This window comes from Tigriopus californicus, chromosome 3, assembly GCF_007210705.1.
Source record: "Tigriopus californicus strain San Diego chromosome 3, Tcal_SD_v2.1, whole genome shotgun sequence".
Lineage (NCBI taxonomy): Eukaryota > Metazoa > Arthropoda > Copepoda > Harpacticoida > Harpacticidae > Tigriopus > Tigriopus californicus.
Window position 1 is genome coordinate 11,649,587 of NC_081442.1, and position 24,302 is coordinate 11,673,888.

The window sequence follows — 24,302 nt, forward strand, 5'->3', positions numbered from 1 at the left end:
GATTGAAGTAACTCTCAGGAACGCCAAGCTGTAGTTAGGTTATGAAGCCTGACTCTGCTTGCAACACAACACATGAAATGACATTATCTAGTGTCTTGCAAAATAGTTTTCAGCAAAAGATCCTGCCAATCATCTCTGAAACAGAACCTAGCAATATAGGCTTCCGCCAATTTCTTTTAACTAATTATCGACAGCCCTGAAGACTTGCACGATCTTCTGGGAAAATCCCTGAGCAACCCCGTAAGTCTTTAGCGGGGCGACTATATCTAGCCAGGTGGAATTTCGGACTAACTTTTACTGAACCTTGATTCTACCCTTTCTGAGTTGTTGAAAATTGCATCATAATTTGAGTAATTTTTTCTCGTACTCGTACTCGTAATCAGTCATTTTTCACATGGATCAATGTGGCAACGCCAGGTTTCCATTTATTACCAAATGGGTAATGAAAACAGTCCCAGCCGAGTATGTCACCTAAATGCAATATGCATTTTAATTTTAATGTAGAATATCTTTATTACGTGTCATCACAGGAAGAAAAGAAAACAGGTCAAAAAAAAGAAAAATGGACAAGAATATTTATTTGGGCACCAAAATATGTGAAAAATATGTTTTATGTAAAAACATTTTGGGTCTTACTTTAGGCATAAATAATGAGTTCCAAACAGCTCTTTTTCAAGGCTTGTTTAATGATATATATTTATGAGGCACTAAATTCTCAGACAGTCTTCAATCATTGGGTAAACGGAACACACCGCTTATTCTCACAGTCTCACACTTGGTTGCCTACTACTTAGTCTTGAAGCTAAAATGATGAGGACAGACCCATCGATTTAATGAACCTGGTTATGGTCCTTTTGCCCATATGCCTTGAAAACAAGTAATGATAGGATTTAGAACACCTTCAAAGTTCTCACCAGGGCACTTATGACCTTTGAATGTTCTTTGAAAAGACTCTCACTCCTTGCAAACCGATTTAGTTGTTTTCAGAGTCAAGTGCACTAAAAGGTCATGAATTTGTTTGCTCTGCTTTTCATAGGTAAACATCTCTCAATTTTTTCAAAGGTGGAATAATTTGCAAAATTTGCATCTACGTGGTTGTTTCTTTTCAGGCATCTATTGCAGAGAATCTTGGGCCATCCAGAAAGGAGAACCTGCTTTTCTTGAATTCGGTAAGGAGCCTGATTTTGCGTTGTTTGACAAAATTATAACTAAGCAACATGAATCAACTTTGTTACTAACAAAACAAGGTTATGCTCCAATTTTGTCGCATTTGTTACACTCCTCCTCAAGCACACCTCGTCCAAAAATCAACAAATGAAGCAATGTTTTGCATTTCCATTGCCTTGGCAAACATCTTGCCAAATAATCGAACTTTTGGTCAAAAAATTGCATTATTTCATGAGTAACGGTTGTGTAACGAATTACTCTTCATGGCCACAATATTTGTGACGGTAATCTGTTTCTATTCTTGAGGAACGACCAAAGCCCTGCGGATCATTGTAACAAAATAACATATTTATTCACTAGTCACTAATCATTGTGTCGAAGATGGGATTTCTTACATTGGCACCGAATTAGAAGCGTTAGCCAATATTCAACCAGAGGTGTGCCATGAAGCCTGTCAAGTCAATCCTTGGTGTGACCATGCTTCTTACACAATCAGCACAAACCAATGCTCCTTGAAAGCGAACAATACCGGACGAACTGAAAATCCAGACTTCCTGTCCATTCCAAAACATTGCAGTAAGTTGTTGAAAATCATTACAAAACACATATTTAGTTGTAACAATTAGCTTGCCATCCCAAGAAAGTATGTGGGTGATGGCAAGCAAAAAAGTTCCAGAAGAAAAGAACTTACTTGATCAGGTAGATCACAGCCTTTAGCCTCACTTCTCGCACTATTTCATTGGAAACTTCAAAAATGACACCGAATGAGCCTCTTATAATTACGTTTAACTAGTGGTCAAGAGTAAAGTAGGTTGGCTTACAATGGGGACTTGTGGCCGGAGTAAGCGTACTTAACTTTTCCGCAAGAAGATTGCATGAACTCAGAGTACCAAGGCAACTTTTTAACGAGCATCTTCCAGCCTGAATGGATCAAGGTGCGTTTTAATATCATTGCATCGCGTCTAAATAGCCAACCTCTTGACAATCATTTTGGTTACTCAATAGTTTGGACAAAGCGACACAGTGGACTCCTTGATCCAGTAAAATAATAACTAAGAACAAAGTACTTAATAACAAAATTATATTTATTTGTGCAGCAACATTTAAGCTTATGCCGTAGGCTTGAATTGGATTCCATGTTTTGAAAATAACGTGGCAGTCGCAACACAAAGTGGTAGCGCATTGTGAAATTTCAATTTTGGTTCTCAAAAGTTTTGAGTTAGCCTGGGTCGACTTTGCCCTGAGTCAGGTTGTACACCAAGCAAGCTGCCTTGAAACCGGCCTTATTGTGTTGCGAGAGTGTTTGAGAAGATCATGAAGTCCAAACTTGTTGAATTTCTTGAGGTCTATAAAGTTCTTTCTCCTAGCCAACACGGGTTCCGAGCACATTTTAGCATGCTTACCCAACTGATTGAGCATTTAGAGCAGGTCATTGAGGGACTGGAAAGGCACGAGTCAGTTGATGTCGTCTGTCTTGATTTTGCCAAGGCCTTTGATACAGTAGATGGTCTTTTGTTGAATAGACTTCATGACATTGGGATCCAAGGCAAGGTTCTCAATTGGATAAGAAGCTTCATTTAGGATAGGAAGCAAATTGTTAAGGTGGAGGGACCCCTTAGTGACATACATGATGTCAAGTCAGGTGTTCCCCAGGGTTCCATCTCAAGGTCCCTCCTTTTTATAATATTTGTCCCGCTTCAAAAGCTTAGTGTTACTGCCAGTCTCTCTTATTATGCTGACGATACAAAGTAAGTTCTGGTAGGAATGGCCAAGATTACACTAGCCTTGCAAAGGACCTAGAAATAATCTATTCTTGGGTTACTAAGAGTAATATGGCCCTGATAATATGGCTCAATGACCTTCGGGTCCACTCCTTTGAATACTCAACTCATAGGTAATGGAGGTATCATCTATGAAAGATTTAGGTGTAGCCCTCCAAAATAACGGAAAGTTCGATGAGCATATCCAGTTGAAAGTGGGTAAAGCTTTTCAAATGTGTTGTTGGATACATCGCACGTTTAGGTCCAGAGATAGCATCACGATGCTAACTCTGTACAAGTCGATTGTCCAGATACAGCGTGAATATGCTTCACATATTTGGGCTCCAATGAGTTCAGCAGATTCGAACAAGTCCAAAGATATTTCACTAGGAACATCACAGGAATGAGAGAGCTCTCGTATTGGGAGAGAGTAGAAAAGTTGGGACTGTACAAAGTACAGAGAAGGAACGAAAGGTATCTGATACTTTACGTCTTCAAAAGCATCCATGAGCTTTGTCCCAACCCAGGGTTTAGAGTCAATTCTAGTGACCGTAGAGGCTTAATGTGCATTTTCAGAGCACCTTCAAGCCCTCTAGAATCCAGGTTAGTTCGAACAATGAAGTCCACATCTCCTTTCTCGGGATCCTTCATTGCTTAATTTGCCAATATTCTAATATTCGTAGGGAATACATAGGCCTTATTGATCCGTTAGCATCTTTCAAGTCAGACTTGGGCAAATTTTTAGATAGCATTCCAGATCAACCCTACATTTAAGGACTAGCTCGGTCTGCCAACTCAAATTCGTTGGTAAACCAGGTATCATATAAAGATTGAAAGGTAAAAAATAGAAAAATTATAACCTTTCATTTTAATAGTACCCAAACCAAAAAAAAGTATATTGTAATTTTTCTTGACTTTTAGAATTGAGTAAATATTGATGTATTGGTTACATGCAACGACTTAATTGTGCTAAGAAGTTTTCATAATAGCCCTAGATTATCAAGCCCTTTATCAAAGGTCGAGTTACTAATTGGCATTGGAAAAGATGCTGATGTGAAAACAATAATGTGAATGCAATACATTAGAATGAAATTACAATTAGAAATGAAAACTTGAATGTGGATGTACACTAAGCCAAGGATTTTGATAATTGTTTAGTGTATGTTAATCATAACAATATATTGCTGATGCACGCTCCACATTTCAAACCCATGACATTTCAGTTCCTAATTGCTCAATTGAAGCTGCTGACTTTTGGGGAAATGATGTCGGAAACGTGAATGATGTCCCATCCCTCGAAGAATGCCAAATTCACTGCCGTGCCAACCCTGATTGTATTGGTGCTGCATGGACCAAACCTTGGGCAATAGGGCTTAGTCCAAATGGTTGCTGGATGAAACGGCTGTTTCGTTTAGGGGAAGAAATGTACCTAGGACGCTCTGTGGCTATTTTACGGTTTTGTCCTGATGGTAAGTTCTACCTTATGCTCGCCATAATTGATACACCTAAACCCGACCATCTTCCAGCCATGATCCAACCCAATGGTTGGTATCAATACCAAAACAAGTACTACAAATTCATTGCACTGAACAATACTTTCGAGAGTGCCAGTGAGGCTTGCCGAGACATGGAAGCCCAATTGGTAACTGTGGATTCACGAGAGGAATACTTGTTTATCCGGTCCATGGCATTTGCGTTGAGCCATCACAGTCCCGATGAATTTCACGGCAGCTTTCGATTAGGTATGGAAGCAGTGTTTCGGAATTCCGGGTGAAAGATTTCACGAGCTTTGTTGTAGTTGTTAAGTATATGTTGTCCAATACGGAGAGCCAAACAGATATATACACAATAGTGCTTGTGTGCCCTAGCATCCAAATACACACTCTTTTTTACACCCAGTACTTACACTAATATTCATGTCATGTCTCCCCTTTTGTATTAATGCTAACTAGAAATTGATTTTGTAGTCCAAAAATAGATGCCACTTGTTTAGAAAACATGATATCTTTGAGAGTCTTCAAAATGGAAATTGTCAGAGTAGAAGTTGTCAAAAATAACTCTTAAGGGGACATGACATATTTCAAATTTAAGCTACAAAAGTACCTCAACACGCAGAAATTATAATCGGGATTTATCTGATCTTAGAAATACGAGCTGGGCTTCACAACTTGAATTTGTTTCCAGAAATTCTTGGGAAAAGTTATTTGTCATAAAAAAAAGATTTAAATTTGAAGCTATTTCTCGTTCTGATTTGATTATTGATATATATTGACTTGATCAATATGATTCTTGTCCACTCTAGGGTTATACAAGAACAACTCCAAATGGGCTTGGATCAATGGTTTAAATGTGGGATTATTTGAAGATTTCTTTTGGTGTTCATCTCAACCAGACAACAACGAAGCAGAGGTCCATGCCAAGTTTTGGGAGGGCGATGGTTTTTGCGTCATTGATGATGTCCCATCAATGGAAGAAAACTTCATTTGCGCCGCTCCAGGTATGCCTAAATTCTCACTGTCTATGATAGTAATGGTTCAGGAAATTATTGCAATTGTATTCCAGTTTGTGATCCACATGTTGTGAACAATGCTCAACTTGGAACGTCAGACACAGGCAATCTTTTGAAGAGGTACATTGTTGGTTCTTTGGGATCAATTGGGGAGTGTGTTTGTGTCTGTGAATACTAGCTGATTGTACTAATTAACAGATAAGGAATGACAATAAGGCATCAATTGTTTAATCCTTTCAAAATTGGGGTTGGTTTCGAATTTATTAAAAATTAGTTTAAGGCAGTTATGTCTTAGAAAAGAATCTTTGACCGCAAACATGTATTTGACATTGGTAATATCATAATTAATGGTCGGAAAAATAGTTTGTTTTTTCGGTCAAAATAATGGGGTACCCAAACGTGATTTCGGGAGCGCAAATTTTGAAATGCGACAGTACTATATTTTACCCAGTCGCATTTCAAAATGCGCGTTCACGAAACTATCTGATACACGCAGTAGGTGCAACAAGGTAAAAATCGCATCTCAAAATATGCACTCACAAAACCACGTGGTAGTGCCCCATTGCTTTTCAGTTATGAAAGTCGGCCAAAATAAGTTCCGAAAACGTAAAAACAAGTTACAAAAAAGTGAAAAAAAGGTTGTTTTTTTTGTTCAGTTATGTAAGTATAATGGTGGTTTTTAGGGTTAAAATTGCTTGATCATTATTTTTCAAGATGTTCTTGCTCTTTGGATTGAGTCTTGCCTTAAAATCAGTAAAACATTAATTTTTTATGAAGACTCCTCAATGAAAATCTTCATTTCCCTTAAAAGGAAGTATTGAAAAACACAACATTAGATTATAAATGATCCAATTTTAGTCGACAGGAAATTGGTAGCCCCCTGACTTTTGGCCATTTAAAGACTGACTCTTGTAACCTCAGATCTTTGCCCCTGGTCTGGTCTGTAGGAAAGAGATTCGGCGTTCTTGCATAAAGTTCTCTACTCACCAATGGTTTGAGGATGGACATCAAGAGGCTCACCCTGTTCCCTCGGCCTCTTGTTAGTCATCAGTAGGTTGTTGGTTTTGGTTCTGACCTCAACATTGCGCTTACTTACATTTTCGAACATTATTTTGGCGACAAACGATGGGAGGGTTACCAATCGCCAGCAGGCAATAGAAGCTAGATCTACGTAGAAGACTAGTCGTCTAGTTAGATCACTTTTCATATGCCCCTATGTGCTCAACAGTTCCTCTTAATGAAAGCTGGGAGGATCTCTGTCAGACAAATCATTGAGCGGGGACAAACAATGTCACCCAAGGTGGACCTACACTTTCTTCATTGATTTCGCGGAAATTTCCCCTAAAATGTAGCCAAATTCCTAGAATTCTTCCCAAACTTCTCGCTTTTAGGTTATTTTATGGTTAAAATTTATGAAAAAAGTTTTTGGCCCAAAAATGACCAAAATAGTTGAAAATATATGGTGAGAGGTAAATGCATGTTTTTATCTTTCCGGAGTAATTGGATGGAAGGTAAGAATTAATCTGCAATAAAGCAAGCATGAAGAAAGATGAAACTGAAGGCCTTTCAAGCTGCCTTAGCAGCCGAAAACACCAACCACTATTGTTTTATGTATGTTGCACCGAAACATTTTAGAATGAAGGATTCGTGTTCTTGGGGATGCTTTTGGCGTTGAAACAACTTTGGTTGTCGAGTGTGCTCGTGTTAAACATAAGTCCATGTGGCAAGTGCTTATTTTTCTGGTTTGTAGGAACGACGTCTATCATCTGCTTGATTGCTTAAAGGTTTTTATTTTCGCCATCAGTCGGCTGCTACTTAAAGAACCCATTGATAATCCTACGTATGCGATAACTGATAAGCCAATTAGAAGGAAAATTTAAGCTTAAAGTAAAACGGTGGAACCCGCTTATATTGTCGCCCTCGGAACCGAGCTAAATTGACGATATAGCCGGATGCTCTCTATCAGGTGCATCCTGATTACAAACCAAGAAGAAGGCAGCCAAAAAGGGTGCCTCGGATCTGATGCGCATGGACTTTCCATTTCCCAAGAGGGGAACCTCAAGGTTATGTAAGAAGAATATACTCGAAGCATATGTACAGGTATGGATAGTTAGAGTTGAAGACACAATTCTTTATTAATTCTATTTCCTTTTCAGACGTCACAATGCACATGCATTGAAAAGCCGTATAATTCCAAGAGCTGCTTCCGTCGAGTAGTTTAAGCTTCTCCACTTTATATGCAGGATATATGTTTAATTGCATGTTGTAAAGAATGTCCTAATTAAAAGAATGCGTTGCCGTTTGACTATATATCGATTTATGCCTATTCTACTGGGAAATACGCTTTGCTTCAATAACCAGCGAGTATCACAATCCTTTAACAATTACAAATCTGCAATGTCCATTTCATAACCAGTCTGAAAATAATTTTGAATTGGCCGAATATGACCTTGTTAATAAAATTGTGTTTCCGAAAAGGGTGAATTATGCCTATAATGTTTGAGGTGTTTTTTTTTGTTTTTAATGGCTGCATGAATGAACGGGTAGGAGACAAACAAGGTCGTTAAATACTGCCTATTGAACGATTTCAACTTGACGTCATCAGCTTCAGAAACAACTGCCATCTGTCGTTCAAAGAAGTGCTATCTTGCCAAAGTGGCTTGTTTAAGAATCCAAATTTGACCCAATAAAGGCCCTTATTTGGCGGATTGCTAATGACATCCCATGAAAGCAATGTCTTTTTGGGCATTAGGTGACTTGGGTCACTAATTAAATGTAAGATTTTGATAGAATTGGCCCAAACGACAAAAATGCATTACTATTTGAAAAGGCGAAATCGGCCCAATCGGCCCTTTATTTGGTAGAGGCTAAATCACAAAGCGCCCTCTGAAGATTTTTTTTATCTACTTCGGCTTAGCATTCAGAAATTTTAGCATTTTTGTTTTGTTTGGGTTTTCACGGGCTTAACTAACCGCCAAAAGGAATGTAATCCCTGGTACCATTAAAACAAAAGATCATGATTCGTCTAAATATCAGCAATTTAACTTTATGCAATATTTGGTCTACCAACAAATTTGAATGCCAAATTCAACCCCCTTTTTGTTTTGAGAAAGTCACTTGCACTTGCGCTTCGCCTGCCGTCATGGGCTTTATCCAACAAAAATCAAAATCATGTAGTAAAAAAAAGCGCTCTTAGCAATGACAATAATGAAATATCAATTTCTTGCAACCAACGCCGACCCAAAACAATTTATTCACAATTAGTTTAGGTGGGACTTTGTCGAAAGACTTGGCAAACTCTAGTTACATCGTCACAACTATTCCTTATCTTGTAAAACATGTCACAAACATTATCGATGTGTGTTATATCTCCAGTGAAACAAGATCGTTTTGCTCGAAAGCTGTATTATCATCATTAGTTTTGACCACCAGATCCTTTTCCACAACGGATTTCAGACGACCATATTTGCGACAATTCGGGCAATCTTCCTCACATTTTCCAAGGAAAGATCGAACATCGACGCCTGGATACGTGCGACTTCTAAATTCATTTAATCTCTCAGGACATCGTCATCTTCATCGGTATTCGAGTCATCGGTATTTGGCACCAGAGCTCGGGACAAGGCGTCGGGTATGAAGTGAGTGTGGGCACAGTTCCAATCAAAGTAAGCTTGAATCGAGAAAGACGAGGCCTATAAATCAATATTCCAGCGTTCTCTATCGAATTCAACATTTGATCATTGAAGATAGACCACAATGGTTTGTGATCAGTCACTACAGTGAAATGATCGAGGCCCGTCAAGTACATTTTACATTTCTTGATGGCCCAATATATGGCTAATGCCTAAAATTCAATAATGGCATATCTGCTCTCTGCATCTTTGAAGAAGCGAGAACCACATTGAAGTAAACACCATGCCCCATCAAGAAGTGGTAAAAGAGCGAAACCTAAACCTTTTAACTTCGAGGCATCCGTTTGAAGAATAGCATCTGCACCTAGCTGAAACATGCCAAGTACAGGAGGAGATGTGAGTGCAGCTTTAACCGACTCGAAAGCCACGGAATGCTCAGGGAACCAAATGAAAACGTTTTTGGCCTTTAAAAGGCCACGAAGAGGCTCAGCCGAAACTGATATTTGACTAGTAAACTGACCGAATTGATTTATTAACCCCATGAAATAACGCAAATCACGTCGATCAAGGGAGTTTGGGGAAAAGACGGATCGCATTTAACTTTTCGGGGTCGGCCTCAATGGAGTTTTCACGATAAAGGGAAAACCAGAAAATCGATCTGAATAAAACAGGTAATCCTTGTCGCCAAAAGAGAAAAATTCATCCGACACCATTTCAAAAGGTGTCGAGGGGTTATTGAATTGAGGTATGCGTTTCCCCTAGAAATTCAACGAAGTCAGTAAAACTTCGGTTTTGCGCAGACACGGGGGAGGATGTCGTTATAACAGGGATGAACCAATTCCGGGATTCAAATATTCCAGTAATCAGATCTCAAAGAGTGCAGACGTGCGAAATCAAGCTCTCCATTTTAAACTGAGACATCCTGAGCCAAGAAACAGCAAAATGAAAAAAGCAACTCGGAGTAGCAAGAAATCGCCTAGTAAGTTTACGAGTATGTTGGACGAAATCCTTGCACCTCGAAAGGAATCAAAAGTTCTATCGGTGGAGATGGGAGAAACCCCGACAAAAACCAAGGAGGAAGCAATCCAGTGCCTTCAAGAACTGGAATTACTTGCCAAGGACTTTGGTGAGGAAAAGACCAAAAAGGCAATGTCTGTTGTTGTTTGACTGTTGAAGACGTCTTTGATGATGTTGAAGCAAATAGAAGAGACGTCCGAGAGGGTTGACTTATTGGAAAAACAACAAGAGATAAGAAAAGCAAGAAACAAAATTGTGATCAAGGGCCTTAAATCTGGGGATACGAAAGAGTTGTCCGAAGTGATGAATGATGTTGGTTATGAGCGTCCAATCAAGTACTCCAAGCCTTTCTTGGCAAAGAGTCCTGGTGAAAAGACGAAAGTCAAAGATCCAGTCAGGGCCGTTTCGTCGGTGGAGTTCCACAACGAGAGGGATAAAAAAGAGTTCTTCGTGGAGGGTTGGCCAAAAAGGGGCTACATGTTGGTGATTACATACCAGCGTGCTTTGCCAAGGACCGTCTTCGTCTCGGCACAGAGGCGTACAATTTGAGGAGGGAGGCTCCTGGTACCAGAACAAAGCTGGTATTGGGGTTTCGTGGACCATTGCTCCTGATCAGAGAGAAGGGCGAATCGACTTATTCAAAGAAAGTATAAAGTTTTGTTCCCTTGTGCTGGTCATTATCCTTCTTTTGTCCGTGGAATTTTTAGTTTCCATAAGCATGTCTTCCGACAAATATCCATTAATCTCAAATCTTGCTGCCAAGAATCCACAAATTTTGCTGACTCTTCAATGTGAAATCTCTATTTTTACTTGTGGTCACGTTGAAATGAAGCTAGAAAGAGCCGTTTTAAACACCCTGTCAAAACCGTTTATGATTTATCCATTCTTTTTCTCCAATTTTTCACCTCAGAGCAACACACTGAAAAAAGTGGTGTCAATGTCTAAGTAACAAAAAATTGCGAGACCTTCAATTTGGATGGGATGTATTTATACTTGAGCAGAATTGGGTTTAGACGATGGTGATCTGAGCGGGGTAATCAGATATTAAATTTCAAAGATTTAGGATACGTAAAAACTTTAAAGAGCATGAACTTGGCATGGCTAGTGTCTCTAAATGTGAGGTCTATTATTGCCAATGAAGAAAAGATCAGAGACCTTGTTCTTGAACAAGCACCAGAGATTTTGGCTATGCAGGAAATGTTGCAATTCTCTAGGATTCAAATGAAATTCAATGGATACGACTTGATAGGAATTGAACGAACAGATGGGAGACGGGAAGGTGGAGTGGGATTTTTGATTAAATCATACCACAAATATAGCCAATCTAAAAACCTTGAACTAATGGATGAAGATTGTGAGGTAATAGGAATTGAATTAGGAAAAAGAGTCTTCCTCTCTGTGTACATACCACCACATGCTGACTTTAATCGAGCTTTCCACAAACTAAATGATATTTTAGTAAACACTGGAGGAAAATCAGTCTTTTTTTGTGGAGATCCGAACATTTATTTGCTGAAAACATCTAAGACTCTTACAGGCCTCATTGGACTGTTAGGAAAGTTTAGTTTATCACCCCTGATCAATGATGCGACAAGGATTATTGCACACTCCCGCACTTTAGTAGACAATATTTTCACTAACTGTTACGAGATTTATTGCAAGTCAAAGACTGGGTGTTAGATATGGAAAACCCCAAGCACGCATTCAGCAATTTTGAGACAACGTTTTCTCAGACATTTGATATAGCTTGTCCAATAGTAAAAAGACGATGTAATAAACGGAACACAAAACAAAATGCTTGGATGACATTGGGACTGATGACGTCACGAAAACAGAAAGATCCTATTACACAACTACATAAACTATAAAAGAAATTCAGAAAACATCCTAATATAGAGTCAAAAAACGCCTATGATAGTTATGCTAAATTATATTACAAGCTAATGCGGTTAGCCAAAGAGATACATTGGAAGAACTTTTTTAAAGTGAATCAAAAAAAATTGAAGACCCTCTGGAAGGGTGCAAATGAACTAATGGGTAACACGACAAAGTCACAGACAGTTTCTTTTAATCTCAAATCAAACAAAGAAGACCAAATCACATCTGATCCAAAAGAAGTTGGGACAATATTCAATAACTATTTTGCAAACATAGGTTTAACTTTAAACGGAAATTTTCCCTCTCATAACGCAGAGCTCATGGGCGGGTTAGGACCCAAAAAGTCGAGAAACTTTTATTTCAAATGGGTAAAATGTAAAGAAATAAAGGCAGTGATAAATGAGCTCAAGTCGAAAAACAGTTCAGGAATGGACGGTCTATCAAACCGAATTCTAAAACATATAGCTACAGCTTTAATAGTGCCGTTGGCGAGGTTAGGGAACATCTCTTTTGTGTCCGGATACATACCAACAGAATGGAAAAGTGCAAAAGTCATTCCACTTTTTAAATCAGGTGACAAATCACTACCTGGTAACTATCGTCCTATAAGTCTTTTGCCAAGTTTCTCCAAGGTTTTAGAGAAAATTGTTCAAAAACAAAATGCATAACTTTTTAGAAGTAGTGGTTCTCCTTTACCCTAAACAGTTTGGTTTTAGAAAGCAACATAACATTATGCATGCAGTTCAAAAATTTCTACAAAATATTTCGGCTAATCTCTGCGACAAAATGGCACTAACAATATTTCTGGACCTTAAAAAAGCTTTTGATTGCGTTGATCATGGAATATTGATAAAATAAACTGGAGTATTACGGATTCCGCGGTAGGTCCATAGTTTGGTTCCAAAACTGCCTTTCTGAGAGGTACCAGTATGTCGAGGTAAATAATGTTAGGTCCTTCAAACTGAAAGTCAAATGTGGGGTTCCGAACAACGAGGGGAATAATTTCAACCCTCCAGACATCGATCTAACCAGAATTAAATTCCCCCAAACAATTGTGGTTGGTCCCCCCCCATAGCCACTCGAAGTACAGTCCGACGTGACCTTCGGCCTCCTGCGCGGGGCAATCATTTTATTACTAATGCTGTCAGACTGTATAATGCTCTTCCCGTTGAATCTCGTACTGTACAAAAAATTAGCTCTTTCAAGCCCGTCATCAATCAGTCACTGCCCAGTTATCCCGTGATATGTTGTTTCCATTTTCATGCACTAGTCACTAATCCAAGCCTGATATGTGTACCAAAGATGACCTCACCTTAAAAGTACTTGTACTTATAAATACATTCAAATTAAATCAAATCAGAGATTATCTCTTACAGAAGTACTCTATTGCTCCTTGCAAACTCAAGAATTGCTATGTATGCCAACAAATCACAACAAATAATTTGTTGAAGGAGCCACTTTCCAGACGTCTGTTCTCTCCGAACGAACGCAACTTTTAAAAAAATTACTTAACGTGAAAGGGAAACACATTTTAGTGATGGACCATTTCAGCAGCTTGCCCTTGATGTTGAGGATGAGAGCCAACATGACGGATGCTGCATGGGTGAAGTTGGGAAATTGGTTCCTCCGGAGTCATTGTTGTCGTCTGTTGTCCTTAGTCTCGGTCCATGACACGCCCATAAAACATGGCAATTAAACGTACGTTTGTTAGTTTGCCTTTTCAATTCAAGTTTTTCCGATTACTTGTTTTCTGCTGAACCAGAAAGATAGAGAAGGGGGAGTGAAGTGGATTATGAAAAAACTGTGTAAAAAACATGAAAGCCTGCTGTACGGCCAAGGCGAGGGGGAGTGAAGTGGATTATGAAAAAACTGTGTAAAAAACATGAAAGCGAGTGTGCTTAGGCGCGCAATATAATCATAATGATCAGCGCCACAAATCCCGAAACACGGAATAATTTTCAATCCCCATCAATTATTTATCAAGCTCTTTCTACTTTCAAGACTTCATTCTGTAACGTTACACATTGCAGACATGTTCCTCTACCTCTACCAGCTCTTTTTTTGGGGTAAGTCTTCAACTCGGTAACGATGTCAAACAACAATGGTTATTACTAGGGATCGGAAAGATATTTTTGGGGGGGATGGGATTAAGACTGAAGCTATTTGGCCATTTTGGGGCAAAAAAGCTTCTTCAAACGAATTCTAACCATAGAATAACCTAAAACCGAGTATTATCGGGGAAATTGAAGGGTTTTTTTGTCATGTCTAGGTGAACTTTAGGAGAAATGCCGGTTGGAGAGAAATTCAGGGCTACTTTGGCCATGTCTGATATTGTTCGTCCCCCTCAAAGATTCGTTAGACCTTGAACCTTAAGCTTCCCTTAAGAAGAGCTAGTGGACACCTACAGCAGTGCAACACTGCAAATGATTTAATTTTAGTCTAAAGGCGATTTGCAACCCTCCCACCGTTTTCAACAAAACAAAGATCAAAAATGCCAATGAGCACAGTTTTGATAACAAAACCAAAACTAAAAGCCTGCTGAAAATCGGCAAGAGGCCGAGGGAAGTGGGTGAGCATTTAGGTGTCCATTAGGTGTTCATGGAAGAACGTCGAATCCCTTTATTACAGACCAGCAGACCGAGGGCAAAGACTTGGGATTGCAGGAGGAGTTTTCTGCAAAGGGCTAAAAGTCAAGGGTTACGAATCTGCATTTAATTAAAGTTGGATTACTCATGGCAAGGTGTTAGATTTTTCAACAATCCATTTTGATGAAAATATGATCAAACAATTCTTGGAGGATGGGGGAAGGATTTTCAGAAGTGACTCTTAGTTTCTTGCCAACTTGTACAGTACGTTCCATATGGTGGCTTCTATGCACTATTTTTCTAAAAACTGAAGGATAAGAACGTTTACTTTCATCTCGTATTTCTTATGCTTCAATTTTTAACAAATTCCATTTATTTTGGTCATATCTGCCTAAGAATGCAGGCATTAATGGGCATTGAAAGGTAACTTAAGGTGTATTTTATTTCTTTCTAGGTAGCATAAAAAAAAATCAAGCCATTTTTGTCCTAAAAATACATCCTAAAACATGAATAACCAAACAAAAAAGCATTTTACCCTTTTATAACATATTTTAACCTTTGCTACTTATTTTGGCTGATATTCACAATCTTAAAAACTGTTTTGACCAAAATCACAACTATTTTTCAGATCCCTACTATGCAACCCCAACCATTTTTTTATGTCACATCGGTATTAATTCCAGTTCCTGTTATGAACAATGGCGTGTCCCCAAAAGACAAGGACACATTTCAAATGATCTTCATCATGCCAACCCAAACATAATTCCAGATTTTGAGTGTCTTAAAGAAACTTTGTCCCTAAAGAACAACGATGGTTCTAGATATTTGATTTCAAAATGTTTTAAGCCCTGGCATTAATGCTGGCAATTATTGCTCAAGATTCTTTTAGATGGTTGCACCAAATGGACCTGGCAAAGTAATTTGCCCTTTAGGGTGATTTGGGTTATTCAGAAGCACACCATGAAGTTTCTAGAAGCTTGTCCATTAGCTGCAAAACTGTCAAAATAATGTTTGTTGACGACCTTGCATTCGGACAAGGCAAGTACGAAAAAAATGAAAATAAGATACTTGCTCTTTTCAGTTTGTCCAATATGAATATGCTCAGCAAAGTCCAAAGCCAACTTTGGAACTTGGAAATTTATTTTTTGTTCACTAGTGATTCAAAACATACTTTTCGAGCAGCCGTGGAGCACAGAGCCATAGAATACCTAATGAATTAGTACTTTATGACAGAGCCAAGGAATGACATTTCTATAAGCAGCGGTGAATTCGCTTTCCGTAGATAGAAGTAAAAATTGCAGAAAATCATTTAATATGGTCCCAACAATGACTTAAAGTTTCGGTTTCGGTTTCGTTGATCTGGCGTGTCACGGAATATCCATCTGATTATTAGAGACGTTATTATCATTCGCGTTTTTTCTTAATTATCGAATGGCTTGTTCAAATAACCATATGAAAAATGCATGCTGAACAACAAGGGCCCAACTTTTTAGTTAATCTAAAGGGTCGTGCAATAACTTTGGAGAAATGAGTTGCGACCATAGGTTAAGGGATATACTCATTACATTACAACAGCAACCTGCAATAAATGACATTTCTGATAACTTGAAAGAGCCAGCTGGGCTAAAAAGGATTATTTGTGGTTAAGGAGTTAATATAGTTCCTTGATTTCGAGATGACATGTATGTAAGATATGTATTTGGTGATTATTTCATCACAAATTAATCATAAATACCTTCACGAACAAATCTTCAAAGTTAAGAGCACTTCAGGTTACCATAGCACTGCAATCAGTATAATGGAAAGTAGGGCTGACCGAATGGGTCTCACTCTAACAGAACCAATATTTGTGGATGCTAAAGAAATAATATCAAAATGGATACTGTATCAATGATTCTTGAGTAACCTTGCAAGTAAAGACAAAATCAATAAAATTGCCTGTTTCTTACTCATTGTGGCCCATGCAGTGATTCAATCTCCTTGAACTTGTCTTTTGTCTATGATCATACTGTCAAATACGAGTTAAATTTTACATTCTCCCCTTAAGATATTGGTGTGAAAATACAGTGCCTTTTGATAGAATTGTAAAAAACAACTGCACCATTATAAATTCGGCATCAAATGGCCTTATTTGTCCTTTGACCTTTGCAAAAGCATGGTCCGGATTTTCTCAATTTTTCGCGTGTGGATCGGTCTGTGTATGTTCTTTATATGTTGCAAAGACCAAAATTGGATCTCTATGGATTTAGATTTGGCAAAGACTATTTTCACATCTTAGAGGTGCTATCACGCAACCTTTTACATCAATGAAGTCTCAAAACTGAATGTCAAGCCATTGAAAATTCAATGCATACACATTTATTCATCAAATTTTCACGACATTTAAGATCTCTCATGTTAACCAAAACTGTTGTGCTATTAACATGGCTTTTCAGATGCTGCGAATTTATTGTTAGTGATTTGGCTTGTCTGATACACACATATTCATTCACACAGAGATTGGCATTACAAAAACGAAAATAACAACATATATCTGTTGTATTTGCAATCGAATGATCGGCAATTTCATAATATAAAAATTTTTTAGAAGGTGCATGGGGATGAAGAAATTTCATTTGCACTGAGGTTCCACTTCTGGAGTGCAAGCACACCACCAATTCCCAAGGGCTGCAAATAAAAAGGAGCTTCTATCAGTCCTTGATTTCCCGAAATTGGCAATCATTCCATTGTCAAACTTTTAGATATGTGTGGCAATCATTTTCGACAATCGCAAAATTTCCTCCCACGTAAAAGGAAATAAGAAAACAACAACATACATTGTCGACACCATCCCAGGAGAACCTTGTCAAACAGTTCTGAACTCAATTTAGACATGAGGTCACGTATGGCGTTGCACCAAGGCAAGAGTGAACCACAGAAAAACATATTTGGTCGTTGGAGAAATTTTAGTGGTAATGGATCTAATGAAAATCAAGTAAAAAAGACTTGGAGACTTGGGAATACCATGGAAGATATTTAGTATAGACTGGCTAATTGAAGCATAAAAATCCGTATTAAGAATACAATTACAAAAAGGAATGCCAAACCTAATACCTAATTGTAATGAAGTTGATTTTATGGCAGTTTTTGAGACTTAAAGAAAGCTTTGAGGGTAAGAGCCAGCCACCACTTCCCGAGAAATCCACATGAAATAATTTAATCCTCATGAATTTCCTATTAATTTTTATTTGTTCTGGATCTCACCATTTGCAATAAAGGAATGGAACATATCTGCACATAAAACTGACAATAAAAACAACTTATTACTCATTAAGCTCTTATGAATATCTTCAAATAAAAATGCCGTGCAAATTTGATGAATAAATGTGTATGCATTGAATTTTCAATGGCTTGACATTCAGTTTTGAGACTTCATTGATGTAAAAGGTTGCGTGATAGCACCTCTAAGATGTGAAAATAGTCTTTGCCAAATCTAAATCCATAGAGATCCAATTTTGGTATTTGCAACATATAAAGAACATACACAGACCAATCCACACGCGAAAAATTGAGAAAATCCGGACCATGCTTTTGCAAAGGTCAAAGGACAAATAAGGCTATTTGATGCCGAATTTATAATGGTGCAGTCGTTTTTTTACAATTCTGTCAAAAGGCCATTGTCCCAGGAGTATTTTGATTTAAAATTCATCAGAATTGGATAACTGCAGCCGGAGTTATGGCTGTTCAAACACCGATGGCCAAGTGGTTTGGCCCAAAATGGATATGGCCCTAGAATAACCCCTGGGTGGTTTAAGCACCTGAAACTTGTTAAGTGCCGTTTTTTTATGTTAACAAATCGGTTTGCCAAGAATTAGCAAAATCGGAGATGACTTGCCGTGATTTCGTCAAAAAGTGTACCCACTTGACATGGAATGCCTCATCTGTAGTTTTTTTTCTTTTGCGGCCTCCCTCACCGCTACTGGAAATTCCTTTCCCAGCAGTTCAAGACGAAAAACCTATTCATTTTAATTGGCTTTTATATTCATATATTATTTGATCGACCAACGAATTAGAGTTGGTGGATCTGGCCAGCCCTTGAATATAGGGCTGACCAGGAATTTTAGTCAAACGCTTTGAAAAGCTAGTCAAAACCTGACTTATATACTGCTACTGGATCAACGCCTACATAATCCTTCGAATATTAGAGGGAAGCAAGTTAAACAATGGAGGAGCCCGAGAAAGAAGAGAAGTGAACTTCATTGTTTGAACTAGGCTGGATTCTCAAAGGCTTGAAGGAGCTCACAAAAATTTACATTAAGCATCGACGGTCACTACAATTGACCCTATATCCTGGTTTGGGACAAAGCTCATGAATACTAATGAAAATGACCAATATCAGATAAATTTTTTACCTTCTCTGAATGCTGTACAATCCCAAGATGAGAGCTCTCTCATCCTTCCAATGATTCTGGTAAAACATATTTGGGCCTGCTCGACCTTTTGCAAACCTGTTGAGCTAATTGGGGCCCAAATGGAACCAAATGGAACTCAAAACGAACTTTGATTCATTCAGGCGGGAAGATACTCGACAAAAATGTAAATTATCGACCAATCTCATTAACGTCGAATGTCTCCAAAGTTATGGAAAAGCTTTGTTTGTTCGTTTGTTCGGAGTCAGATGACAAGCTCTCTCGCTTGGCCTGCCATCTGAGGATGGGTGTCCATATTAAGGGATATTCCCGCTTCATCGTCACAGCCAACATTAATCATTACCTCCTCACCCTCAGGAATGAACGCAGGTTCTCCCATTCAAGCTCTTAAAGGCAGCAACTCATGCTGTAATTAAATGCCACAAAGAAGCTTGGACTCGGTTTGCAAATTGGTGAGCGGATGATCTGCCAATATTGTACCCCATCTAGCATATATGAAAAAGTTGGTTAAGACAAAGACTCTTGAATACCTTGACTTTAAAGGTAGCATTACTGGCCAACAGCATGGTCTTCGTGCTCACTTTAGCATTGTGATACTTTTTTTTTTGGTTTGGTTTTTCACGGGCTTTTCTAACCGCTACAGGGAATGTAATCCCCGGTACTATTAAAATGAAAGGTTATAATTCGTCTATTTATTACCTTTCAATTTTTATATGATATTTGGTCTACCAAAGAATTTGAGTTGGCAGACCGAGCTAGTCCTTGAATGTAGGGTTGATCTGGTATGCTATCTAAAAATTTGTCCAAGTCTGACTTAAAAGATGCTACCGGATCAACAAGGACTGTCATTAAAAACTCAGCAGTGGGTCATCTCATGTATAGAATCGTCGATGAGAGACTTGCAGCAAGTTATGCAAAGCTGGTGCACGATCTAAAAAAAGGAGAATTTTATGCGGTTTAATAGCCTTTCATCCATTTCAAACCGTTGCTTTGAGCGTTATAGGGGCCGAAGGTTGCACGACGAAAATCGCTTCCCGCACAAAATTTGTCGAAATTGAGAACCTTGGTCTGTTTTAATGCAGGTATTTGGGAGACCCAGCATCCAAGAACCAAGCCATGAACATGGAGCAAGTTGTACCAGTCTTAGTTCAGGGATGCCACTTATGAATTTGCCTACGGCTTACCTGGGTAGCCACGCCAAGCTCAATACATACGATTTCTGATGCGATTGGTTGCACTTTGATATGACTTTTTTTTAGTTTCAGCTAAAATATGTCTTCATTCTTTTTTAATGTTTTTGTTCAGAGCATTGAGGTTGATTTCAACGATCAAATAGCCAACTACTTGTGGAGGTATACTCATAGGTTTTCCATTGGAGACAAGTCTGGAGAGTTGCTGAACCATCTGATTATTTTCTAAAACAAAGACAAGTTCCTATCCGCCTTTCCAAAGGCTAATAGCAATGTGCATATTCCACTATCCTCCGTAATATTCCTCGCCCCATCCCTATTCCCAAAATACTCTCCTATTCAAATGTAGCTGCCCAACCCATTTCCCAAACCCAAACATCCCCATTAGCTAAACAAAACATAGCTTTATAATATGATATTTCGTACGTAAAAGAAAATTAATATTGCAAACTAGGGTCAGACCAAAAATGTTTTGACATAAAACATATTTTAGACATATTATGGGATTTTGGGGCTCAAAAAATATTCTTGTCCATTTTTCTTTTTTTTGACCTGTGTTCTTTTCTTCTTGTGATGATACGTAGTAAAGAGAAGGATAACTTCTGAGAAAAAGGACTTCATTCAGTTATGCATCAAATAGGACACAAATCTATTCATTAAGTGAGAAAAAGAGCCCCTGGCAATAACACTAAACTCTCGAAGAGAATCAATTGTATACTGTACCATTACTTCGGAATCACTTAAAGAGTGTCATAATGTCAAGCATTATAATAAAGAAGATTTAATTTCTTGTCAAAAAATTACATAAGCTTAATGGATCATCCAGTATATGCAATTGGTTTCCTAGAATTTGGCAACAGAAAAAGGCAATAAACAGGACTAACTTTTTTGCGATTCATCGCCTTTATTCGTTCATTCCCGACATATTTTTTTTTCGCTTTTTTCTCGACTTTTTCGCACTTGCTATTTTTTGAACTCTTTCAACTTTTTCGCATATTTTCCAAACTTTTCTCATTTTTTCCAAACTAACAAAAATGTTCGGCCAAAATAGCAACTTGCATTTTTCCAAGGTCTACCAATCAGGAGCCACCATGGACATGACAAAAATCTGCTTCTTAGGCATAGCAGGTTCAAATATCGGTGTTTGGAGACATTATAATGCAATATTCCTCTCCATCTATGCGTTGCTTGATATGGAAGGTAAAATCAGCAACCACCACCCTCGAACGTGTTGTTGCTTATGTTTTGGAAAGTTTATTCGCAAATATCTGTGTAAATTTGTTTTATATAAGGCCATATTTGTCTACAAGTTTTGGCCGGCCCTAGTTTTTATGCTAGGAAAAATAAACGGGACAGAAAAAGCAAACTGAAACGTTTTTGGTTAACATAAAATCAACATATTTGGGTTGTTTGAATCACCATAAAAATGACATATTTGGGCCAAACATCCAACATATTTTGTCGGAGCCTATAGATAACCCTTGGCGCAGCCTCCCATGAGTATTTTTTTGACCCATCAGTAGCAAATAAGTCATTACATTTGAGAAAGAACTTTTAAAAAAAGCAGGGGAGGAAACGATTACACATTTTTTCTCACCCTTGTATAAAACAAAAGAAGAAAGTAGCGTTAATGGGACGACTAAAAAATCCGTTCCATTACCAATGCCGTTACTTTTGCAGGAAAGTAACTCGTCCCGTTAGCGTAACTCAAAAAGTAACGCCGGTACTCAAACCCCGATTAACTCTTATAGTCAAAAATTGTTTTTTTAGGGGTGCTAGGTCGGAAAATTGGCCCTAGCCTGCCAAAAAAGCTCAAGAAAAGATGGTCAACCTTATGAGCGTATTGTTGATGACTTCATTTCTTCATTGTTGCATGGCCATTTGATGGTTGTTGACTAGATGATTTATTGTTGATAGTGGGAGGTATATATTCACGGAGAAAAGAAATTGTTAAGAGTATTGAGGGAAGGTACAGAATGAGCATTGAAGAAATATGGATGCCGAAAATGAGAATGCAACTTTCATGAACTTTTTTAGTTAATCAGAGTTTTTCCCAACAAATGAGAAACAGTCGCAAATGTTGATGACTTTGTTCCCAATACCGAGTGAGCTTATGATTAATTCATATGTTTAATAAGCAGGGCAAATGTCTGCTTTTGTCCAAGAGCTGGTTTTCGGCACTTAGCTTTAAAACCGCGCTCAGACGTGGGAACAACATTCAAGCACAGAAACTAATTGCATGAAACAAGTATTGCTCATTTCCAGGACTTGGCGGATGCCAAAATGCCATTGAAATTGTGCCAGAACAAGTCAGATGAGGTACATCTGCATAAAATATTTCATTGAATTAATTGCTTTGATCACTTCACTGCAAGCCTGCAACGTTTTGCCGAATCTGAAAAAATGATAGAATAGTTGTGATAAAGCTTCCCACTTATTTCGTGGATATTTGCGATTTTTGGTAGGAATTTGGATTTAGAGTTTTAGCATCATAAAATTTCACTTGTTGGGTTTGCTAATATTCAGAACTTAAAAGCACTGACAACTATTCAGATGTACACCAGAGACGTCAGAATTACTGCCTACATCTTAGTACTTCTCGGTGCATTTGAATTGAAGTATTTCAGAGCGGGGGCTCAAACTGACGAAAAAATTGGACATCGAATTTTAGTGTTGGTTTTGGTAAACATAAGTTTTTTTGTCGTACAACGTATTCATCCGAGTTAATACCAGATTAGATTATACAAAATATTGAAATTGTTTTGTAAGATTTTGCAAGCCAGAAAATCACAAAATGATTTTGGAAATTTTCATTAAAACTTGATAACGCATTTGAACCACCCCGTGTGTTTAATGGATTCTATGCTTTGATTGCCACAAAATAATTGGGACTTGATGACATTTGACAAACAATGAAACAGTATTCATATCCATGAACTTGGTGCCTTTATGATTGCCATTATCTTCTGGTCATGCTCGTGTATATCAACAGATTCGAAAAATAATGCATTTGAGTTGGATAGAAGCAATGCAAATTCTCACCTTTGTTTCAATGGGTAAGATTTTTTTCTATGGAATTCCTGTATTATCATTTTCTTTCTTTTGTGGACTGCCTTACCGTTTCTGGGAATAAAATCCCCAGAGGTTTACGGTGAAAAGCTGACACTTGTTATCTAGTTTTTATTCATATATCTTAAATTCAGTTCAATGCCGTCTTTTCCTGAGAGAAGTCGCATGATTTGTTGCTCCTGATCTTGACAGAACGGCCGGTCTAAAACACTAAGATTGTATTTTTCATTTAAGGAGTATTTCGTTTTTTTTTTATTGTTTGGTCTATTCATTTCCAGTACTTGTAAATGCATTAGGCTAACTAGCTTGGTCAGCCAAGAGTAGGTCATCGCAGTCGACCAACTAGTCTCTCTTTCTCTCTCCTCTGTTGTTAGCCTCAATCTAGCTCCACCACCTATTTTCTTCTCTTTTTCTGTCCCCAGGGATACTTTCTCTTCCTTGGTTTCCACCCAGCACGCGTGTGCTGTTTACTTACTATAACTAGTACTCAGTCGCGCTGGTTTCTCACTTGCCTACCTTTCCTTTTGCATCTCTGTCTTCTGCTTTTTCTTCTTCGCCTTCTTATTCCCTCTTGTCCATTTCTAATGGTTTTTCTCGAGCGGTTGAAGAAAGAAGGTTCCAGAATATTTCTCCATATTTTGGTCAGATCTCCAGTTTCTTTATTTTGCGTTTCGTCTGTCAATATTTTTATCCCAATTCTAGGTTATTTCATGCATTTTTTGGTTTAATAACGTCGTTCTTATTATAATCACAAATGGGAAGTACTATGAGTCATTTGTAAGGTGGTCGGGGTAGTATGTGATTCAACAAATCGATATTGCCCATGATTGTTGGTTGAGTCAAATTTGGGGGCTCAAACTGTCCGTGCAAGTTAGCAAAACTTTTCTTTGGAAAAGTTCGACAAATCCGGTGTCTATAGTTGCTCGATTTGGAAACGCAAAATTCTCATGATTAGAGGTCGGATCCGAATTGCACTACGGAGATCTGAGAAGTTTTGACTCCCAATCGGGTACAATCTCATTCTCAAGGACTTGTCTGATTCGACAACTTTGATTTGTCGGTGGATCAAATGAGGAAATGACTAAA

At 38.2% G+C, this 24,302-nt stretch overlaps 1 protein-coding gene across 2 annotated transcripts in view; it reads left to right on the forward strand.

Moving 5' to 3' along the window:
- Positions 1 to 594: 594 nt before the first annotated feature.
- Positions 595 to 24,302, forward strand: part of LOC131878228 (uncharacterized) — a 28,101-nt gene continuing 4,393 nt past the window's right edge. The window contains exons 1-8 of one of the 2 annotated variants that reach the window (XM_059224143.1): positions 595 to 1,036; positions 1,110 to 1,169; positions 1,528 to 1,743; positions 4,151 to 4,396; positions 4,454 to 4,669; positions 5,230 to 5,424; positions 5,490 to 5,556; positions 7,403 to 8,176. In XM_059224143.1, the coding sequence (XP_059080126.1) occupies positions 1,009 to 1,036; positions 1,110 to 1,169; positions 1,528 to 1,743; positions 4,151 to 4,396; positions 4,454 to 4,669; positions 5,230 to 5,424; positions 5,490 to 5,556; positions 7,403 to 7,508 (1,134 nt within the window). In that variant the 5' untranslated portion in view covers positions 595 to 1,008 and the 3' untranslated portion in view covers positions 7,509 to 8,176. Of the gene's footprint in view, positions 1,037 to 1,109; positions 1,170 to 1,527; positions 1,744 to 4,150; positions 4,397 to 4,453; positions 4,670 to 5,229; positions 5,425 to 5,489; positions 5,557 to 7,402; positions 8,177 to 24,302 lie in introns of those variants that run through there. The other variant, XM_059224144.1, reaches the window with a different exon arrangement.